Source organism: Rhinoderma darwinii, chromosome 5, assembly GCF_050947455.1.
Source record: "Rhinoderma darwinii isolate aRhiDar2 chromosome 5, aRhiDar2.hap1, whole genome shotgun sequence".
NCBI classification, from domain to species: domain Eukaryota; kingdom Metazoa; phylum Chordata; class Amphibia; order Anura; family Rhinodermatidae; genus Rhinoderma; species Rhinoderma darwinii.
The window spans coordinates 40279724-40303424 of NC_134691.1; the positions used below are offsets into that span (position 1 = coordinate 40279724).

Genomic DNA, 23701 nt, shown 5'->3' on the forward strand with positions numbered 1-23701 from the left:
TTGGGAAATGTATGGCAAGACACAGCTTTCCGTGACAATAACAGCTGATCGTCGGGGGATAGAGAAGCCATGTCACGCTCACAGGGGTCCCGGAGGCAGAGATATGAGGAGCTGTTTGTTATGGTATGTCCCCAAAAATCGTTTTTTGTGCACTGTGCAGCGCCAATTCAGCATTTAAAAAAAAAATAAATAAAAAAAAACTAACTAAGCCTTGAATCTCGCTACTCAGGAGTCTGCTGTGGCAGAAACAGGGTTAAGTACGAAGGTTTCGAGGTAAAATGTCTGAACGTGGGAGCCGGGCATTCTGCGCACATTCAGGAGATGTTTGTTATACAGGAGTGTGAGTGAATTGGATTAGCAGTGTGGAGGGCAAACAGGAATTACTGTTACAGGCAGAAACACATCAACATTTCATTGTGATTATGACAATAGGTACTTCACTATTAAAAAACCATTGTTTATACAGAATATTGGCTGAATCTTATATGGAGAACTCCGGCGGGTCACAGGGGTCAATGGAGAGCAGCGGTTCCCACAGGTAGAATTACCAGCAACGTGCACGTAAAGAATTATAAAAATATCCGGGGGAGATTTATCAAAACTGGTGCGGTGGAAAGCAGGAGGAGTTTATCACAGTAACCAATCAGGTTGCAGATTCCATTTTCCAAAGGACCTCAGAAAAATGAGAGCTGGAAGCGGATTGGTTGCTATGGGCAACACCTCCAGTTTTACCTTGCATCACTTTTGGATAAATCTGTATCTGGTGATGGGTTGAAAGAAAGTTTATTTTGTTCTATTGCACTATTCTTTTATTGGAAGGAATTGGAAGGTTTAAAGACATAGGATAAATATTTGAATATTGCCGTATACACAATTCCCTAATGTAGGAGTGCACTTTAAAAAGCAACACATTCATGAGTCTTTAGTGCAGATCAGAGTCTGAAGCCTAAGGACCCAAGGAAAAGAGCCTAGGGTATGTTCACACTGGGTGGATTAGATGCATCAGTGTATTACAGTAGCAGCAAGGTGAATGAAATGTTTATAAATGTCATCCACACACTACGGGGAAAAAATCAGCCGAAAAGCGTGCATAAATTGACCTGCGGTGCGAGTTTCTAATCTGCAGCAAAATTTGACATGCTGCGGATTAAAAAGATTTATGCACGTTTTCTTTTTTTTTGCAGCATGTGGATGAGATAAATTTAACTGGTGCAGATTTTAGAATTGTTGCATTTTTGTTGCAGATTTTCCCCATTAAGTTCAATTGGAAAGGTAAAATCTGCAACAAATTCGAAAAGTACATACCTACCGCACTGGTGTTGCCATAGCTACGACTCCGTGTTCCTCAGCTTTTCTCCGTGCTGCTGGGCTCCTGGGATGATGTTTCATCCCACGTGTCTGCTGCAGCCAATCACAGGGTGCAGCGTCATCATAGGAGGCCAGCGGCATGGAGACAACAACGTAAGATTTTATAGTCCTGCTGCGTGTTTGGTATGTGGATCGGGCATACCAAACACGCAGCAGTACTATAAAATCACTGGCACGTTCTCCCGTACATCCTCCAATGTAATGTACATGATCCTGTGTACAAGGGGCATCAATAAAGGAATCTACACTGGTGAAACCATACAAAAACTACAAACCAGGATGAATCTTCACAGACATACAATAAAACAGGAGGTGGATACACCCGTGGGAAAACACTTCTCTCCACCTGATCACAGTTTGGCAGATTTAAAAGTCCTAATACTAAAGGGTCATTTTAAAAACAACAGAGAGAGAAAAATTTGGGAATTCAAGATGATGATAAAATTCCAGTCATTGACACAAGACCTCAATCTAACACCAGGATTTATGAGCCACTACATGGACACACGTCACATCCCCCATCAGACTGACTCCAGATGCCTTAACTCCTAAGTCATCACCCCTATAACCTCAGTTGTATTTATTGCCCCGGCTTATCTTAATGATATATCACCTCATGTACTAATTGTCTTTGTGTAACATCTAAATGTTGTGCTTTCTTTGAAGACATTCATTTGTAAACGGCCTGGAGAAGGAGCCTCTGTGCTCTGAAAGCCGCATATAGAACTTTTAGGCTGGGTTCACACGACCTATTTTCAGGCGTAAACGAGGCGTTTTACGCCTCGAATTACGCCTGAAAATACGGCTCAAATACGTTGGCAAACATCTGCCCATTCATTTCAATGGGTTTGCCGACGACCTGTAATTTTACGCGTTGCTGTCAAAAGACGGCGCGTAAAATAACAGCTTCGTCAAAGAACTGCAGGACACTTCTTGGGACGTAATTTGAGCCGTTTTTCATTGACTTCAATGAAGAACAGCTGCAAATTACGGTCGTAATTGACGCCTCGCAAAACGTGAGTACGAGCAATTACGTCTGAAATGCAGGAGCAGTTTTCTCCTGAAAACAGCTCCGTAATTTCAGCCGTAATTGTCGATATCGTGTGCACATACCCTTATGGTTAGCCAATAAAGGTATCATACCTACTATACTTTTGTCTTTTTTGACACAAAAGTATTTAACATTGCATATTCCTATCACTATAAATGACAGTAGAGATTTCTTGGTGAGATCTGCACTTGATGTTGTACTTGAATCCCAAATCGCGGACATTTCAAGCCTCGTTCATGCTTCGCACAGGAATACCTTCAAAATAGCATAGAAATGACAGATTTGGGCAAATTTGCATAATCTCCAGTTCCAGTTTGCTTGACAGTCAACATGGGACGGCAGAAGTTTGCAGGTCAGAAATAAAGACCTGTTTGCCTTGTGACATTCATTGGTGATTTAGTATCACACAAGCATAGAAAACAAAGAACAATATTTCAAGTTCTCGGATGGGATTATTTAAATTGTATTAATAGAATTTGGCAAAGGCATTTATACTCGGCTGCTTACACGTATAAACGCCTTTGCCAAATATAGATTAGTTTGTAGAAAGCAGCAATGTAGTTAGCACCTTTCACACGTCGTGGTCAAAATGCTTTGTTTTTTTGTTGCGGTTTTGCTGTGGTCGTGGAAAAAAAACGCATTTTGACCACAACATGTGAACCCAGCCTTAGGTTTTATTCAGACTTTGCGGTTGAAGTGCAGTTAAAAACGCGCCAAAACACGTACCAGATTGTGTTAAAAACGCATGCATTTTTTTTATGCAGTTGTAACCGCACCTCAACCTGAATAAGCCCTAACACGATAAACGAATTCAATGGACATGTGTCTTGATGCCTATCAAGAAGGGTTTTTGGAGATGAAGCAATAAGAGAATCCAAGAGAAAAAAAAAATCATACCATGTTCCATAGGATGCTATATTAGGGCCTGTTCACATCACCGTTCCGGGGTTCCGTCGGAGGTTTCCGTTGGGTGAACCCCGCAACGGAAAGTCAAACTGAAACCACAGCTTCTGTTTCAGTCACCATTGATATCAACGGTGACGGAAACATTGCTAATGGTTTCCGTTCGTCATTATTCCGGCAGGTTTCTGTTTTTCCGACGGAATCAATAGCACAGTTGACTACGCTATTGATTCAGTCATTAAAACGGAAACCTGCCGGAATGGTGACGAACGGAAACCATTAGCAATGTTTCCGTCACCATTGATATCAATGGTGACTGAAACAGAAGCGGTGGTTTCAGTTTGACTTTCCGTTGCGGGGTTCACCCGACGGAAACCTCAGATGGATCCCGGAACGGAAAGCCAACGCTGATGTGAACAGGCCCTTACAGAGATAGGCCCCATGCACACGAACGTAAAAACACCCGTAATTACGGGCCCATAGACTTCTATTGGCCACGGGTACCTTCCCGTTTGCTTACGACAGTATACGACATCAGCTATTTGTTGCGGGTTTTACCTCCCATTGAATTCAATGGGGAAAACCCGCAACAAAAAAGAAGCGATACCGCAAATACAACTGACCGCAGGTCAATTTCTGAAAGTTTTTTTCCGCTCATCATTTACGCAGTGTGTGGATATTTGTAAAAATCTCATCCACTCTGCTGCTACTGTATTAGGCTTTCCGCAGCAGAATACATTGTAGAAAAAACTCAGTATTAAAGCAACGTGTGAACTCGGCCTACAACTTTTTGCGTGGTATAAGTTTAGTTAGATTGTGTTAGGCCTAAAGCAGGTCATAAACCTGCATTAGCTGACAACCGAACCAGACAGCTATTTTGGCCGTCTCCACCATAACCATGCATGCTCTATTCTAGCAAGGGTGCATATTTTTTTAAGTGGGGAGAGGAGGATAAGCCGCTGCCAGCACTGATCACAGGTGGTACTTCATAACGGGAGAACGGCCCGTAAAAACATCCGGCTGTCCACGGCCGGCTGTTCCCGTAATTACGGGCATGGTCGTGTGCATGGAGCCTTAGGCTATGTTCACACTGTTTGAAGTGCATGTTTGGCAGATGTTCCCGGCATATGTGCCAAACAGATCCATAGGTCCCCATTAACCCGACATATGCCAAAAGATTGTCTTTTTTGGCATATATGTGTTAAGGTAACATTTTTTTTTTTTACTGTATTAAATGCAGAGACATTCTGCAAAAAACGTATACCGCGCAGTATATGCTTTTTTTAAATATATAATGGGAGTCAATGGGTGGCCTATTCCACTGTATGCTATTCGTCCGATGCTACCTTCGAGGAATATGTTGAATACCTCCAACGTGAATAGAATCTTTTAGGGCATTGTCTAGACTGGTTACAATATAGCAAACGCTCAGCTGAGAGCCAGGACTATGTCATCCCAGGAGGCCCGACTGGAGAGGAAGCAGTGAACTCTAGGTAAGTATAACTTTTTTTTTCTTTCTTACTTGCGATTTTTGCAGTGGAATTTCTGTATATACTTTGTTGCGGGTTTAAGCACCCCATTGAATTCAATGGGAAAAACCTGCAACAGAAGAGCTGCGACACCACAGCATTAATTCACATGCTGCGGCTGACAAAACCGCACTGCAGGTCAATTTATTTGTTTTTCAGTGGCTTTTTTTACGCTTTGTAAGACACGAGATCTGTTGAAATCTCACCCACACTGCTGCTACTGTTATATGTTGCGGATTTCCCAAAATAAATAAATTGTGGAAAATCTGCAGTGTTTACGCGGCGTGCGTTTGTATACTTAAGCCAAAAAGCCAGCGCAAATGAATTGATAAATTCCTCCCAAAAGCAGTTTAGAAAGTCCCCTAACTTATTATACGATGATGAAATTACCCACCCTTTGAACACCATTTTATATATCTTCAGGGTCAGAGCTCCACTTTTCTGATCTAGCCCTCCAAATTCCCTGTATAGCAATAAAGTAGAATGATAAAATCTCATCTACCTGCAGCTACCACTAGGGGGAGCTTAGAAGATTGCTACATACCGTATATACATTGAACTCAATAATACAACAATATGCAGTAAGCTCCTCAGCTCCCTCTAGTGGTGGCAGCAGGTAGAAAGAATTTAATCATTTAACTCTGTCTATGGGCAGCTTTTTTAGGCTTTGTTCACATCTGCACTAGGGCTCCGTTCCGACGGAAAGCTCAGACAGAACGTCGGAATGTAGCCCTAGCGCAGATGTGAACGAGGCCTTATATGGCTAAAGTTTTTGAAGTCAACACCAACAGATAAAACCTGATAATAACTATTAAGACAAACACAAGACAGAGCAAGACGTCATCACAAATCAGTCAAGACTTAATTGACCAACTGTTTTGTCTACTGGCAGAAGTTCTATTGCTCATCAAATGCCATTTTGCTTTCTATCCATATCATAAGTAGCACTTAGACCATACAATCTGGGGAGACTGGAGTCTCACTGTATTCGAGTTTCCCGAGCAATCAGACAAAGTGGTGGAGAACTAATCAGTGCTATCAGTAGCTGTAATTACAAGGTGTGGCAAACTAATTTCATACCTGTCAAGTCAGTATTTACCCCCCCCCCCCCCACCACCCCCGAAAAAGTAAAAAGCAAAAATAAAAGTCTCAAAAGTGTTACATTAGATAGAAGCAAGAAGTTCGCACACTGGCAAGTTATAACAGCGCAGATGAAAATAATATCAAACCATTCCTAACTCATAAAACTTGCCCGTACATCTTAGCCCGGATCAAATTATATGGCCGGGAGCAAAGACACATCACTGAGGAGCAACATTTTCGAGGGAACGTAACTTAATATAAAGAGATTGATTTAAAAAACACGGACCTGCACAATGTAATTCACACCACAACGCTACCTGCAGCAAGAGCGTTCATGATAAAACATATAATCACTGTGCTATTTAGTTACCGGCAGAACCTGTCAGACGTGTAAATGCGGCTGCTTACACGGCCCTATAAAACCAAACGACTTTGCACTATTTTTGCAAAAACAAGGGGAGACTTGTCATCTGCGAGCAAATGCAAAATAAAACCGAAGGCAAATGAGTCTATATAGCTGGAGATTAGTACCGGACATCTAGTATGTTCACCTCTACCACTCTATAACTTTATTTATGTCCTATTGTTTATATGATTATATGATGCCAACATATTCCGCAGCACTGTACATAAATTATCACCACTCATATCGGTCCCTGTCCCCAATGGGGCTCACTATCTAATTTTTACATTTCAGACACATACATTCTAGGGGCCATTTCATACGAAGTCTATTAACCTATAAGGCTGGGTTCACACGACCTATTTTCAGGCGTAAACGAGGCGTATCATGCCTCGTTTTAAGTCTGAAAATAGGGCTCCAATACGTCGGCAAACATCAGCCCATTCATTTGAATGGGTTTGCCGACGTACTGTGCAGACGACCTGTAATTTACGCGTCGTCGTTTGACAGCCGTCAAACGACGACGCGTAAATGGACTGCCTCGGCAAAGAAGTGCAGGGCACTTCTTTGCCACGTAATTTGAGCCGTTCTTCATTGAACTCAATGAAGAGCAGCTCAAGATATACGAGCATCACAGACGCCTCGTATATTACGAGGAGGAGCATTTACGGCTGAAATGACGCAGCTGTTTTCTTCATTTCAGCCGTAAAAGCCAGCTAGCGTGTGAACATACCCTTAGTATGTTTCTGGAGTGTTGGAAGAAACCGATGTGCCCAGTGGAATCCATCATTAACACGGAGAACATACAAACTCCATTCAATGAAAGACTGAAACCAGGACCCTCGTGCTGCAAAGGCCTTATTCACACAGCGCAGTTTTGGTGCAATTTTTGAAGCCACATCCAGGAGTGGATCGTAAGGCCATGTTCACACGTCGTGTTTTTGTCATGGCTCATGGTAAAAAAAAAAAAACGCAGCATCTACACACAGCCTTAGGCCTTATTCACACAAACGTGTCTGCGTTTTTTACGCGCGGATGTCACACGTTTTTTACGTCAGCAAAAAAAAAAAAACTGGAGGCGTTTTTCTTTTTCTCATCATCTCTATAGCAACTGTTGCGTGAATCACGGACAGCACAGAGATGATGTCCGTGTGCTGTCCGCGATTTTTACGCACCCATTGACTTCAATGTGTGCGTGATGCGCAAAAAACGCACAAGTATAGGACATGCAGGGAGTGCGTGAAAAACACAATGTCTGAATGGCCCCATTGAATTGCATAGGTCCGTGTGACGTCCGTTGTTTTAACGCGCAAAACACGGACGTGAAATACGCTCGTGTGAATATGGCCTAAGGCACAAGTTGCGTAATTTGGTGCAGAAAATCCACATAAAAACCGCAGGTAAATATTTGCAGGTAGTTTCGCAGGTAAAATCCACATGGGCTTGTCCACACAAAGGAATTTCTGTGTATTTTCCGTCCGGAATTCTGGACGGAAAATATGCAGCAAAATACAGTAGAAGCAAAGTGGGTAAGATTTAGCGAATCAGATCCACACGCTGCGTAAAATTTCCACCCAGAAAGTCATTCCGCAGCATGTCAATTCCGTTACATGTGGGCAAACATTTTGATACGGAAATATGTGTGTTTTTATGCTGTGGATTTTGGTGCATTTAAAAAAAAACAAAAAAAAAAACTAGACAGATACAATTCTAAAGTGTAAACGCAAGATCAATTGGCATACTGCGGATTTTTAAAATACACACCCCAGGTCAATTTAAGTGCAGAGAAAAAAAAAAAAAGAAATCTTGTTTACTTTGCTAGTACTGTATTAAGTTGCAGATTTGGCACAATAAAATATTCGCAGCAAATCCGCACATAAGCATTGCATGCATTTGGCCTAAGGGAAGGCAAAGTATATAGGAAAGATTCTACTCTTTTTGAATCCACTCCTGGTTGTGGTTATTTCTCATCTCAGTGCTGAGAATCCAGCACTAAGGTGAGATATAACTTACCAGGAAGCTGCTGCTGCAGCGTCTGAGTGTTGCACCAAAATTGGACTAAGTGACTAAGTCCCTACAATGGAGATGGGAGGAGTATATGCAAATTGCACGCGAGGTGACGCTAACACTCTGGTTTCGTGAAAATCCACAGCGGTAGCGGCAAAGTGGATGAGGTTTCAACAGAAAAAAAGTCAGCAGAAAAGAAGTGTGGAAACGGAGTTGATGTGCGGATTCCCAATCTGCAGCATCTCAAATTCTCTTTGCGAAAATGATGCGGAAGTTCAAAACAGAAAATATGCTGGGAAATTCAATAGTGTTTACAATGTTTGGACGTACCCTTAAAGAGGCTCTGTCACCAGATTTTGCAGCCCCTATCTGCTATTGCTGCAGATAGGCGCTGCAATGCAGATTACAGTAACGTTTTTATTTTTTTAAAACGAGCATTTTTGGCCAAGTTATGACCATTTTTGTAATTATGCAAATGAGGCTTGCAAAAGTCCAAGTGGGCGTGTTTAAAAGTAAAAGTCCAACTGGGCGTGTATTATGTGCGTACATCGGGGCGTTTTTAATACTTTTACTAGCTGGGCGCTCTGATGAGAAGTATCATCCACTTCTCTTCAGAACGCCCAGCTTCTGGCAGTGCAGACACAGCGTGTTCTCGAGATCACGCTGTGACGTCACTCACAGGTCCTGCATCGTGTCAGACGAGCGAGGACACCGGCACCAGAGGCTTCAGTTGATTCTGCAGCAGCATCGGCGTTAGCAGGTAAGTCGATGTAGCTACTTACCTGCAAACGCTGATGCTGCTGCAGAATCAACTGTAGCCTCTGGTGCCGGTGTCCTCGCTCGTCTGACACGATGCAGGACCTGTGAGTGACGTCACAGCGTGATCTCGAGAACACGCTGTGTCTGCACTGCCAGAAGCTGGGCGTTCTGAAGAGAAGTGGATGATACTTCTCATCAGAGCGCCCAGCTAGTAAAAGTATTAAAAACGCCCCGATGTACACACATAATACACGCCCACTTGGACTTTTACTTTTAAACACACCCACTTGGACTTTTGCAAGCCTCATTTGCATAATTACAAAAATGGTCATAACTTGGCCAAAAATGCTCGTTTTTTAAAAATAAAAACGTTACTGTAATCTACATTGCAGCGCCGATCTGCTGCAATAGCAGATAGGGGTTGCAAAATCTGGTGACAGAGCCTCTTTAAAGCGTACCTAACATTTCAGGTGACTTTTCAGAATAAGTGGTCATATGTGTGTACATGAGCAATAACACTATTTCTGGCCACTATACGACTTGCATATGGCATTTTTTAGGAGTTTTCCCCTCTGCAGGTATACTTCTTCAAAAAAGCTCATAGCGAGCTGAAACGTCGTTGCTTTTTGAATAAAAGAACCACTTTGTTCACTTTGTGCTGCCTGACTTTGGACTTGATTACTAAGGTACATTGAACCTAGGTACCCACCAGGCCACGGCCCACTACCATTGGGGGGGGGCCCACTCGGCCGCCGCGTGTGGACGCTGCCATCATGGCACCTCCAGAAGTGGAATCCCCGTCCAGAGTCTTTCCGGGGATTCCACTTCTAGAGGGAGCCCCTGTCTAGGAGGCGGCGTTACCACCGCTGTAGCAGCCATAGCAGCATGAGGGTTCCAGTGCCACCCACCATCACGCCCTCCCCCCATGCTCAGTGACCCCGCTATGGCTGCTACAGCGACGGCACATTCAATAGTATCTGCGTCCTTAGAACGCAGATACTATTGAACGCTGTGGCAGAGCAGGGAGGTATCTCCCTGCTCTGCCATTTACTATGCTACAGACTCCCAGGCAGAGTGCTAGTAGCTAAAAATGCTCTGCCTGGGACTCCAGCTCTGTGGAAGCCTCAGGCATCACAGTCCATATATGGACAGTGATTTCAGGAGGACAAAAGGAGTCCCAGACAGAGCGCTAGAAGTCTCTGGGGAAGCCCCTAACATCACTGTCCATATATGTAATGACTGCGGCATTTAACGGGTTAAACTGCTGCGATCAAAGTAAACTTCAATCGTGGCCGGTGGCGCAGGAGCTCGGCTGTCATTAGAGCCTAAAATAGGCTGGTCACTAAGGGGTTAAATAAGTCTATTGTGTCTTATTTATTATTATTATTTTTATGTTTGTTTTATGGCATCTGTGAACCCATGCTTCCATTGCTGATGGTTTCCATTTGTCTTCATTGTTTTGGCGGAATCAATAGTGCAGTCGACTACCTATTGTTTCCGTAAAAAAAAAAAAATTAAACCTTTGGAAATGCAAACGGAAGCTATGGTTTACGTTTGCCTTTCCATTGATGGGTTCCCCTGACGTAAAGGTCTGAAGGAACCCCGACGCTGATGTGAACACACTCTTAGGCCGGATTTACACGAGCGTGTGCGTTTTGCGCGAGCAAAAGGCACATAACAGCTCCGTGTGTCAGCTGCGTATGATGCGTGGCTGCGTGATTTTCGCGCAGCCGCCATCATTATGACACTGTTTGTATGTTTGTAAACAGAAAAGCACGTGGTGCTTTTCTGTTTTCATCCATACTTTTTACTGCTGTTGCGCGAATCACGCGCGTCCCACAGAAGTGCTTCCGTGGGCCGCGCGTGGTTTTCACGCACCCATTGACTTCAATGGGTGCCGGATGCGCGAACAGCGCAGAAATATAGGACATGTCGTGCGTTTCACGCAGCGGACACACGCTGCGTGAAAATCACGGACTGTCTGCACGGCCCCATAGACTAATATAGGTCCGTGCGACGCGCGTGAAAATCAAGCGTGTTGCACGGACGTATATCACGTTCGTGTAAATCCACCCTAAATCCGCCCTAAGTAAGGACGAATTTACTTGACAACAGGAGTTGGACAGCAGATTACAGAGAGGGAGAAACCTAGTGGCAGTAACTTCACACAGAATTGGCATGGATAAAATAACAAAATGTTAACAGTAAGTAAATTACAAAGTTGTGTTATCTCAGGTATACTATTAGATTAAAATACGTTATTTGAAAAGCTAGTGTCCATTTAAAGGTGTATTCAGACATGGTGGTTGAGGTGCGGTTAAAACCGCATTGAAAACTGAATTCCGAAAACTGCATGTGATTTTACAGAACCTCAACGTCCAAATACACCCTAGGGCGGAGTTCACACGGGGCAGATACGCTGCACAAAAGCAAGCAGCGTATACGCCCTGTGCGCCGCAGAGAATTCCATGTGAAAAACCGCACCAAACTACAGCATTTAGCCGGCCGGACCCCTGGGATGACGTTTCATCCTATGTGACCGCCGCTACAGCCTGTGATTGGCTGCAGTGGTACCATGACTTGAAATCTCATCCCAGGAAGCCACCCTGGAGGAAGAAACACAGACTTCTGGGTAAGTACGAAAAAAATTTTTTCTTCTGAATTGCGTTTTTTTTGCAGCGGAATCGCCAAAACCCAACCACTGTTATTTGTTGCGGGATTTACCTCACCATTAAATTCAATGGGAAAAACCTGCAAAAAATAAGCAGCGTTTACGCAAATACAGCTGACATGCTGCGGAATAAAATTCCACAGCACATTTCAATTTCTGAGCATTTTTTCCGCAGTGTGTGGATTAAAGTTGTTCTATCTCATCTACTTTGCTGCTGTATTATGCTGCTGATTTTCCGCAACGAATTCCATTGCTGAAAATCCGCAGTATTTATGCAACGTTTCGTCCGGAATCTCCTGCGGCGCCCAGGGAGGATACACGGTGTGCTTTTATGCAGCGTATCCGCCCTGTATGAACATACCCTAAGACCTCCTGCACACGGCCGTAGCTGTGTGCACCGTTCGTGATTACAGCACGGATGGGCATACACAAAATGTGTATTTATTTCAATGAGCCCGGACCGCAATTGCGGTCCGTACAATGACATGTCCTATTTTTTTTGTGGTCCGGACTCCGGGCAGTGCACAGACCCTAGAAACCAGTCGTGTGCATTGGCTTATAGGATAGAATTGCGGTTCCGCAATTGTGGATAGTATACGTCTGCAAAACTACGGTCGCGTGCATGAGGCCTAACAATCATCTGACGTGGCTTGTAGAAATCCATGCACCTGCTGCAGAAACAACCCCAATCATATTTAATAACTCTGCCGCGTAGAGAGGTGCGGGCAAAGAGGGAACAGGGGGTGTGATTTAAGTCTGGAGTATATAGTGCAGCAGGAGAGAGTGACCGACCAGTAGACAGTGGACCACATAACATACCCTATAAGTAAAAAACGCAGCTTGAAGACTATACGCAGGTAATAAATAACCACGGTCACTTGCTCGGTGAATGAAGGATATTACTACAAAACATCTTGCAGGAAGTTATACCTTCATAATCATCTTAAAAGCCCCCGGGGAGAAAAAAAAAAAATATGAAGATTTTAATCTACAGATCGATCCTCGCAGATTCCTTAACAGATGGTTGGAAACAAACGAAGAAATGAATTAATTCCCCGCTGAGCCGCACATGAAGGCTGATGAATGGCATTAGTTAATTGTTAACTACACAGTGTAGAATTTAAAGGGTAACTAAACGTTTGACAAACTTCTGACATGTCATAGTGACATGTCAGAAGTTTGGATTGGTGGTGGTCCGAGCACTGAAACCTACACCAATCACTAAAACGAAGGGGCAGAAGCGCTCGTGTGAGTGCTCAGTCACTTTGTGTCTGTTTGTCTTTTTCCGGAAATCAATGTATCGGACTCAATAGAATGTCTATGAGTCCGTACTACGATACATCGGCTTTCCGGAGAAAGCCGAACAGAAATGAAGTGGCTGATCGCTCACACGAGAGCATTTGCCGCAACGTTTTAGCGATTGCTGTGGGTCTCAGTGCTCGGACTACCACCAATCAAAACTTTTGACATGTCACTACGACATGTCAGAAGTTTGTCAAACGTTTAGGGTGTCCGTAGTCCAAAGAAATGAATGGGTCCGTAATTTTGGTCCGTAATTACGCATGAAAAATACGGTCGTGTGCATGGGGACTAAGACTGTGGGGCTTTGCATTCGTTCAGCTTCAAAAACATTAGGGCTCATGCACATGGCCACATACCAGCTTGTTTTGTAGGGTTTCTATAGAGGTACAAAGGGCCTCTGTACTTCTGTATGCCTCAGATTTCATACAGAATTGCTTCTATGGGAGATATTTCCATACATACGGTTCCTGACGAAGACTGAGAGGCAGTACAGGAGCTACGTGCATGACCCTTTAGTGAAGTCATGCACCGCCGGTTGACGATAAGGCTTAACTTGCGGTCTCAATTCATTCCACAGGTGTTTTATGGTAAGGTCAGGGCTCGGTGCATACCAGTCCAGTTTTTCCATGCTATATATGAATAACCTATCATCTTGGATAAAGTGGATGACTGACTTCTGACCAGTTATGGTCATTTGTAGGGTCCAGTGGTCTGAACCCAGACCCTGGCCTCTCCTTCCACGATTGGGCATAATTGAAGTTTCCCTGTATTGGATAGATTATCATGAGACGTAATTTATTAAAGGTTTATTATCAAAATGGCCAGCTTTAACAGGAAGATTGTTTGTCTTGTAAAAACAAGGACCCTTCAGATGAAAATGGGAGTCTCAATTCAGACAAGTGCCATATGATTGTTCATATGGGCCATTTGCCTGTACATAGTTACGGTCACGCCAGGGCTGACAAGCTATAGAAATGCCGTAGGCGACAAGCACAAGGACTACAATGTATTAGCAATTATAGCAAAAAGGGTTTCACAACCTGTGACGGAAAAAAGCGGGGGTGGTGTACGGGGGGGGGGGGGGGGGCGGTGCCAGTGTTATTTTACAGAATACAAAACACGCGCTTATCATAATTAAGTGACCTTAGTGATGTTGTCCCTGTAAGTGACCCAGGGACGCCAGCAAAAAAAATCTTTTATTCAGGCCGTGTAAACTACCAAGTGATACAGTATCTCAGAGTTCCTGCGCTTGATGAAACCTGTGAGCTTTGCCGTAGAAATGCCATTGTTTTCTATGGCTCGGTGCCAGACTAAAGAACGCTGTTTCGTCTTGCAAACCACAGAACAAAGATCAGTCTACACGGCCAAACATTCCAAACAAGACAAGCATTATAGAAAGAGCGAGACGAGAAAAAGACTTCACTGAGAGACGGAAAAAAATGACTTCCAACCGCTCTGCGACAAGCAAGTCAAAATATTGACTCTGAAAAATGGGAAAGCGCAAATCTCCACTTATTTATCACTCAGAGGGGAAGAAGACTCCTGTGCTGGGGGATAAAAGGGGATTTCATACTAGTTTACATCACGTAGTAAGAAGAAAGTTGTAATCACGTATAATAAAAGGACAATATACTCAAAACCAACGGTTTATAAAATAGGAAAATTAGGGAATTCTGAGTTAGGACACTCATGTAACGTCCTGCAAAGATTTCCACTTGCTCTGGAGGACTGGGCACGTCCATGTATTACATGGACAGCCCGCTGTTTTCAATAGGAACCATGTAATGCTTTGTTTCCCCTGTGGTGGTGCTGTAGGAAAATTGAACCCCTGCTGCCAGGTTCCCCCGCAGACTTAGCTAAATATGCCAAGGTCATCTTTTTTGCCTGATAACAAAGCACAGATGAATCTTTGCATTGTAATATAGCAGACAAACTGACCATAATAATAAAATATTTCTCGAAAAAAACAAAAACTTTTTGTGCAGCGTTGTGGAATACCAGAGAAGAACTTCAACAGTCTTTATAGTATCAGCTACCTTTCTGTAATGTCGCCATCAGTAACTTCACATATTTGAAGGGGATGTCTGACTAAGAAAAACCCTCCTCAAAAAAACAAACAAACGCCCCTGTTTATCTCCTGAAATCCCCATCAATAAGCTGAGGGAAGTTATGTCTGGCAATAAATTTCCCTTGTAGCGAGCGACATCTCCAGGGGTAATGTAGAATTATATGGCGCCCACCCAAATAGGACGGGTCACGTCCGACAGTTGTAGTTGCTCTTACTTAGCGGCTCTCCACTTTGGCTAAAATAATGGGGTTCAGAGAGGGGGAACTTCCCACTATGATATCAATATGCCCCGTAGAGCATATGGAGAGGGGTAGTCTTTATGAGACTATTTAATGGGGTTCAAGTGTCAGATCTCAACTATTTTTCGAATCTTTCCTACAGAAAAGTGTCCGTGGTCTTTAAGGGTTCTGATCTTGTTCCATTTAACATGCATTTTCATCACAAGACCATTCATTGGGAACTGAAATATTTCTCCTAATCCAATCCTCCCCTTGCTGTGCTTTTGCATTTTTCCTCTTCAAGGGCCAGTGAGACGAGGAGACAATTTTAGTGGCTGGGCAACAAGCAGTTACAAAGACATATCAATAGAAACAACCCAAACATTCCCAAAGTTATGGGTATATTGCATTACATGTTGTAAAAGTAGGAAGATTCCTGCTAAGGGTATGTGCACACACACTAATTACGTCCGTAATTGACGGACGTATTTCGGCCGCAAGTACCGGACCGAACACAGTGCAGGGAGCCGGGCTCCTAGCATCATAGTTATGTACGATGCTAGGAGTCCCTGCCTCTCTGCAGGACAACTGTCCCGTACTGTAATCATGTTTTCAGTACGGGACAGCAGTTCCACGGAGTAGCAGGGACTCCTAGCGTCGTACATAACTATGATGCTAGGAGCCCGGCTCCCTGCACTGTGGTCGGTCCGGTACTTGAGGCCGAAATACGTCCGTCAATTACGGACGTAATTAGTGTGTGCGCACATACCCTAACTCCTCCAGGGTCTCAAATTCTCTAAAAGGAGTCCGTAGTAAAGCAGGTGGCAGCGCTATTTTAGTAACAGCCATAGTAGTTGTCACCTTCCTACCCTGACACAGCAATAAAAGGGAAATGAGCTCTAAAGCGAGGAAAAAAAAAAAAGTTTCAGTGATATTTTACTTTAGGTATCACAAAATCCTCAAGTCTCAGAAATATTAATTTGATTTTATCCTAAGTCTCCAGTTCCTTCTCACAGCACGACCGCGGTAAGGAGGAGTTTTAATACAGTGGCGGTCGAGCATGCCCACTGCTGCTCCCGTCATGGTCTATGTGGCGGACTGCTTTTTATCTCTCTTATAAATGAGGGTTGGGGGGTTATTACTTTTTCCTAAAGATGCTGGATAGCTGCACATTTGCCCTCCATGGGGAATAGCTGCATTTACACCACATAGCACAATGGACTGTCTGACAGTCCCAATACATTATTTTGATAGTGACAAAAAAATTAAAAGGGAATCTGTCCGCAGTTTTGATGCCCACAAACCACTAACATCGCTACATAGGTGTCGGGGAAACAAGTTATAAATCCCCATGTTGCCGATCATACTGCATAACAGAGAAAATCCAGATTTAATAATGCACGTGTATGCTAATGAGAAGTCAAGTGTCTATTAGGCATTTATCAACCAGGGAAGTATCGTGGGCTCTCGACGGTAAAACTCCTTCCCTCTACTCTCGATTGACGTCTATAGCGGTTTCCGGTGTCATACACTGTCATATCTGCTAGAGGAAATAATCAAGAGCAGGGCGGAGGGGCTGGGGGAGTTTACAGTCGAGAGCCCAGGACACTTCCCAAATTGTTGCACGCCCAGCAGACACTTGACTCCTTATTAACATATGGCGCGCGAGTTATTAAATCTTGATTTTCTCAGTTATACGAGCTGTATGCTCGGCAAAATGGGGATGTTTATACTTGTTTCCTCATCACCGATGTGGCGATGTTAGCATTTTGAGGGGGTCCAAACTGATGACAGACTCTTTTTAACATCTATTGAAATTGTAACTTTACCAACTATTATGAGGGCTTAAAAAAGTTATTCCAACCGCAAACATTTCTTATTTATCCTACTAGATCGGTGCCGGCTCGAGCACTGGGACACCCACAAATGGCTAGAGCCCAGTCTCCTGTCCCTCCCCACCAGCACATCCTCAGTGGGGTGGAGTTGTATGGAGCCATGGCCGAGCACGCACGCTACCACTCCATCCAACTCTATAAGAGGTGTGGAAAGGAGCCATATTGTTTCATTTAGTAGAGGTGCTCACATAATATCTACGTTTTAGTAGACAAAAGTCACTTACCTCCATTTTAGCAGCTGCGATTGCTTGGTCGTAGTGCTCCAAGAGGTTTGGGAAGAACGTCGTATTATAGGGCATTCCTGTACATCTAGGCACCATGATGGGTTCACAAGTGAACAAACTGTGACCTTCCATAACAGGCAGCAGTAAAATGCACAGGACGGTTACCCCAAAACCCCACATCTTGACGGACAGCTGAGCCTTGAAGTGAACACAGTGCAGCAAGTCCAGACTGAATGGAGTCGCATAAAATTTATGACTGGCACAAGGTTAGGAGACAATGAATGGTGACGTATCCGTGCAGCGAACATTCCCTGGAGATAATTCAGTGCCAGGCAGGGAAAAAATACAGCATTTACTTCTGGTGAGCATCCTATTAAAAGGGATACACAAAATAAGACGTCGGTTAGCAAAACATAATAATATCCTGGACTAAATGCCACAATAGACGTATATACAAAATGGTCGCTATTCTGATCATTCATGAAAATATAGCCTAAGCCTGTGATAGGAACTAGGTGACATCATTACAGTATGTCGTATCAGTGATGTCACCAAACCTGTCTGCAGAAAGGATACGCACATGATTTATTGTTTTCTATTGATGTCTATGAAAGTTCTTACTGGCAGGCCATTAAAAGAGTCAAACTGGATCCCTGATGTATGGAAGACCTGTGATCGAAATTGCTTGCATAGATTAGGACTGCAAACAACTGTGTCGGAGGCGCTGTTAGAAGGCTCTGTCACATATCCGATCAAAAATGGCGGTCAAAAATTACAGACAGGTTGAAGACAATAGGCTCTGTCACGCGCCGTTGGTGGCCATCACAATTTGGCGCTTCCATTATTCTGCTCCTATGATGAAGCAGGACAATGGAAAGACCGAGCGCAGACGTGAACGATGTCTAATCCAATTGTTGGTGGGTTCCTGTTGATGTCAGGATGACCCTTCAACAATCTGTAGTCCTTGCAGGCTGCCAGACAGACGCCCAATGTCTGCCAACAGTGAAAACAAGGTTGGCTTATTATCTGTCTGATCTTATTGCTTTTCCCAGAGATGAGCGGCACCAGTAGTGTCTGGCAGCAGCCTATCTCCCATTCGTATTTGAATAACAGGCATGTTTAGCTAAGTTACACATTAATGGGGATAGCTGATAGCTGCCTGCCTAATGATTGTTCACCAATCATCATCCCCATCATTCTGGACGATTATCCTCAGGAAAAGCGTCTCTCCAATTACGGCCACTGGTATGATTAAAGCATGGCAATTAAATTAAGGGGAATCTGTCACGTAGATCCTCTCTGCAATAATCCTGCAATATGCACATCTGGGACTCGGGATCCTTTGCTCTTATGCTTTAAGTTCCAGACATTTTCACACCACTAAGAAGGCTGATGGGGCTTGCTGGGAGTAGTAGTTTCACAATGGCTGGAGAGCCACAGGTTGGAGACCCCTGCTGTGGACATTTGCGGTTAGTTAGACCACTCGAGGAGCCAATTTGAGATTTTTAGCAATAAGAACTTTCAAGGACATCAATAGAAAACAAAAAGTCAGAGTATAGGAAAGCTGATAAAAAACAAAGCAGCAGGGGTTAAAAACAATTACCCTATTATAAATTAACCCCAAATCAGAGGTATTATCTGACTGGTCCATTATCGTATATATGAAATACCACCCCATACACACCAATACCCTGAGTAAGACCAGTCGAAACGTAGCTTGCGTACAAGTGGTGGTTGTACCTACAAGCGCATCCTCTAACGCCTGGGCAATGCAAAATCTGTAACAGGGTCTGCACCTTCCATGTACCATATATAATACTGCTGTCTTCTTATGTAGCACCAGTTGCGACTGCTTCCTCTGCAATGCCTATAGATATGCATCTAGGGGCACTTCTTGCTTCTGTACGAGCGCCATTATCAATGACATTGTCATATGAATGGGATCCATAATCCTAATTATTTACACAGCCAAGAATCAGTCCGGCACTAGCCCCAGGACCAGCGGATTGGAATCTGCTAGTCTTCCTGAAAATACCAAGATCAGATATTGCCGTCTCCCCTTCAGCCCAACATACAACTAACTGCGGAGACAGTACAGATTAAGGGCTTATTCAGACGAACGGGATATACGTCCGTGCAACGCGCGTGATTTTCACGTGCGTCGCACAGAGCTATATTAGTCTATGGGGCCGTGCAGACAGTTGCGTGATTTTTACGCAGCGTGAGTCCACTGCGAAAAACTCACGACATGTCCGTTCTTTGTGCGTATTTCGCGCATCACGCACACATTGAAGTCAATAGGTGCGTGAAAATCATGCATGCCACACGGCAGCAGTTCCGTGGGGCGAGCGTGATTCGAACAACAGCTGTCAAACTATGAAACGGTGTGTCATAATGATGGCGGCTGCACGAAAATCACGCAAAACCGTGCATCATACGGGGCTGACACACAGAGCTGTTAAGTACCTTTTGCGCATGTAAAACGCAGCGTTTTTGCGTGCGCAAACCGCACACGCTCGTCTGAATCCGGCCTTATAGTGTTTATAAAGAAACTTTTTGCAGACAGCGGCCTGATCCTAAGTAGAAAAAAATGAGTGGCTCCCGATATATCCTCCCATTAACAAGTACAAAAACTAGCAGCACAAGGACGGCTCAGACGACGGATCTGCCGCTGCAATGGTGTTACCAGAAGAAGACCGGTCACACGACATACACAGTCTAAGAGGTTAATGAATCTAGAGCTATATACACTTTATGGACAAAAATATTGGGACACCTACACATTTAGGGCATGTTCACACGGCCTATTTTCGGACGTTTTTCGGGCCGTAAACGCCCCAAAAAATCAGAAGCAGAACGCCTCCAAACATCTGCCCATTGATTTCAATGGGGAAAACGGCATTTCGTTCCGACGGGCCGTTTTTTTACGCAGCCGTTTTGAAAAAGAAATGCAGGTCACTTCTTGGGACATTTATGGAGCCGTTTTTCAGAGACTATTGAAAACAGCTCCAAAAACGGGCGTAAAAAACGTCTGAAAATCAGGAGCTGTTTTCCCTTGAAAACAGCTCCGTATTTTCAGACGTTTTTGGTTAAGCGTGTGAACATACCCTCAACCTACAGGAAATTTTATGACATCCCATTCTAAATCCATAGACATTAATATGAGGTTGGTCCTCCCTTTGTAGTTAAAACATCTTCCACTCTTCTGGGAAGACTTTCTACAAGATTTTGGAGTGTCAGTGGAGGGGGCATGGCTCCCAATCTCTGTTCTACAGTATTTCATCCCTAAAGTGTTGGATGGGGTTGAGGTCAGGGCTCTATGCGGCCAGTCAGGTTCTTCCAAATCCAAGTCACCCAACCATGTTTTTATGGATTTTGGGCACTGGGCACAGTCATGCTGGAACAGAAAAGGGCCGATCCCCAAACTGTTCCCACAAAGTTGGAATCTACAATTGTCCAAAATGTCTTGTTATGCTGAAGTATTAAGATTTCCCTTTACTGGAACTAAGGGGCCTAGGCCAACCCCTGATAAACACCTCATAGCATTATATCTCCTCCACCAAACTTTACAGGTGGCACAATGCAGTCAGGCAGGTAACGTTCTCCTGATATTCACCAAACCCAGACTCGTCCATCAGACCGCCAGATAGAGAAGCGTGATTCATCCCTCCACAGAACATGTGTCCACTGCTCCAGAGTCCAGTGGTGGCGGTTTTACACCACTCCATCCCATGCTTGGCATTGTGCTTGGTGACGTAAGGCTGGCATGCAGCTGCTCGGCCGTGGAAACGATGGACTTTTATGCAGTATTCGCCACTGTACTCAGCGACCTGCTCTGTAACTTTACGTGGTCTGTCACTTCATGAGTTGCTTTGGTTCCTAAACACTTCCACTTGTGGCAATGGGACTGAATGAAACAACTGAATTCAATGATTAAGAGGTGTGTCCCAATACTTTTATTAATATAGTGTGTGTGTATATATATATATATATTACATTGCTTGCTTGTGGGTACAGGAAGTGTGCATACACACAGATGTATTTATGAATATACAAGGCTGGATAAATTCCAGAAGCCAATTCGACTAGATAAAACAGGAAACAGTGTTGCAGGACTTTTCTCTAAGGTTACGTTCACACATCGCAACAGAGTGAACCGCACACAACAAGCGGTGTGGATCTGAGAACAGCATTGGAATAATTTGCCTATTCTGAACATTCTCCATGTCACTATGACCCCAATATATGCGACATAGTGGCCTGACGTCAAGTGACGTCACATTGCAGAGTTGACTTCAAATGATGCAGACCGCACTAGAAAACATCACCTGATAAATGTAGTTACCTGTTAGATTCACGTATGGGAACAGCTTTACAGAAATGCAGTGAAAACTGCAAGCAAACTAAGACTATATTCACACCAACGTGTGTCAAATCGGCCGTGAAAAACTGCTTTTTTTAACGGCCGATTTGCACCCGTGCGGGACCCTTTTTCATGGATCCCTCATAGACTTGAGCCTATCGAGGGATCTGTAAAAACGGACAAAAATAGGACATGTCCTATTTTTTTATGGGCCGTTCCCCGTCTGTTTAAACCACAGCTGTCTGAATAGCCCCATAGAAGTATATTGATTTTTATGCAGCTGTGTGACGGACGTTAAAAACCAGGTGTCACACGGCGATTTCCACGTTCATGTGAATAAGCCCTTATTACAGTGGGTAAAACGATTGTGATGGCACCTGATTTTGCTAGAAGTTGTTGACAGCTGCTCATTTCCTTTACAGCGGCAGCTACAGGGGACATATAGTATTACATGCAAGCCATGCTTGTTAGCGAGCCTCTACTGAAAAATAGAAGGAGGGTCTGGATTGGGGGACCCTTCTCTATGACATCCATATACCCTAGAAAGCCATATGAAAAGGGGTTGTCAAGATGAAACATCCCGTTTAAGGCCTCATGCACATGAACATGTTTTTGCATCCGCAATTCATTTGCGAAAATGCGGATGAATTGCGGACTCATTCATTTCTATGGGCCCATGCACACGACTGTGGTTTCCACGGTCCGTGTATTGGCCAGGAGCCCGGACCACAAAAAAATAAGACAAGTCATTTTACGGGCCGCATTTGCCGTCCGGGCTACGAAAAGTCAATGCACATCTTGTATGTGGATGGTCCGCGGATGACACTCTGGCTGTCCGTGCCATAATCACGGACTGTGCACGCGGGTGCGACCGTGTGCAAAAGGCCTTGGGCATGGGCATATTCATGGGACCGTGTGCATGGGCCTATTCATTTCTATGGCCGACGGACACCCTCCCGTATGTCTACGGGAGAGTGTCCGTGCCGTAGAAGCCTGCCGAAAAAAATAGGACATGTCCTATTTTTTTATTTTACGGACCGCGCTCCTATACTTTATAATGGGAGCACGGCATGTAAAGACGTCCGGCTGTCCGCGGCCAGCTGTGCCCGCAATTACGGGTCGTATTTATGGGCACGGTCATGTGCATGAAGCCTTAGACATTTTGGCCAATACAAGAGTATTATAGGCCAACTTTAATGCATGATGATGAGGCTATAGTGGAGCACAACTACAAGAAGAAGATGCTTATGCCTGTGCTTCTCTTTAATGCGTTCTCTCATGGTTGCATTGTTCTCACACAAGCACCGGTTTTGTTTTTCGGCTTGGGAGGATTACCTGTGACATTTACGTCAGTTACTTCCCCCAAGGCAAGGAAAGGTGAGGTGATAGTCAGCACAGTCAATTTTGACAACTTGATTCTCTGAGTCTAAAAAAGGCTCAAATTCACACGTATCAGGAGTAAAGGGCCAGTCAGTGACGCATATGGTGTGAAATAGTTGGTTATAACAAGCACTGTGGATCTGCAACCAGATATATTCAACAGCGTAATATTCATCTATGTAACATCTATTCTGGCATTGTCTCATCTCAGATCGCCACTTAACATATAGTAGACCCTAATGGCCCTTTTACACGGGCCAATTATCAGGTAAATGAGCGTTCACTGGGCAACGATCAGCCGATGAACGAGCAAACACTCATTTATCGGCTGATCGTATCGTTTATGCAGCCAAAAATATTATCATTGCCGGCAGCACATCTGCCTATGTAAAGTCCCGCCGACATGATAGGGTATGGGGACGAGCGATCGGAGTAACGAGCGCTGGCCCCCATACATAGCTCCTTGTGAAATGAGCA

At 44.1% G+C, this 23701-nt stretch overlaps 1 protein-coding gene across 1 annotated transcript in view; it reads right to left on the reverse strand.

Moving 5' to 3' along the window:
• The window catches only part of FZD6 (frizzled class receptor 6), a 50424-nt gene that overhangs the window by 22143 nt on the left and 4580 nt on the right, over positions 1-23701 (reverse strand). The window contains exon 2 of the mRNA XM_075827995.1: positions 17482-17851. Within this exon, the coding sequence (XP_075684110.1) occupies positions 17482-17661 (180 nt within the window). The 5' untranslated portion in view covers positions 17662-17851. The remainder of the gene's footprint in view (positions 1-17481; positions 17852-23701) is intronic.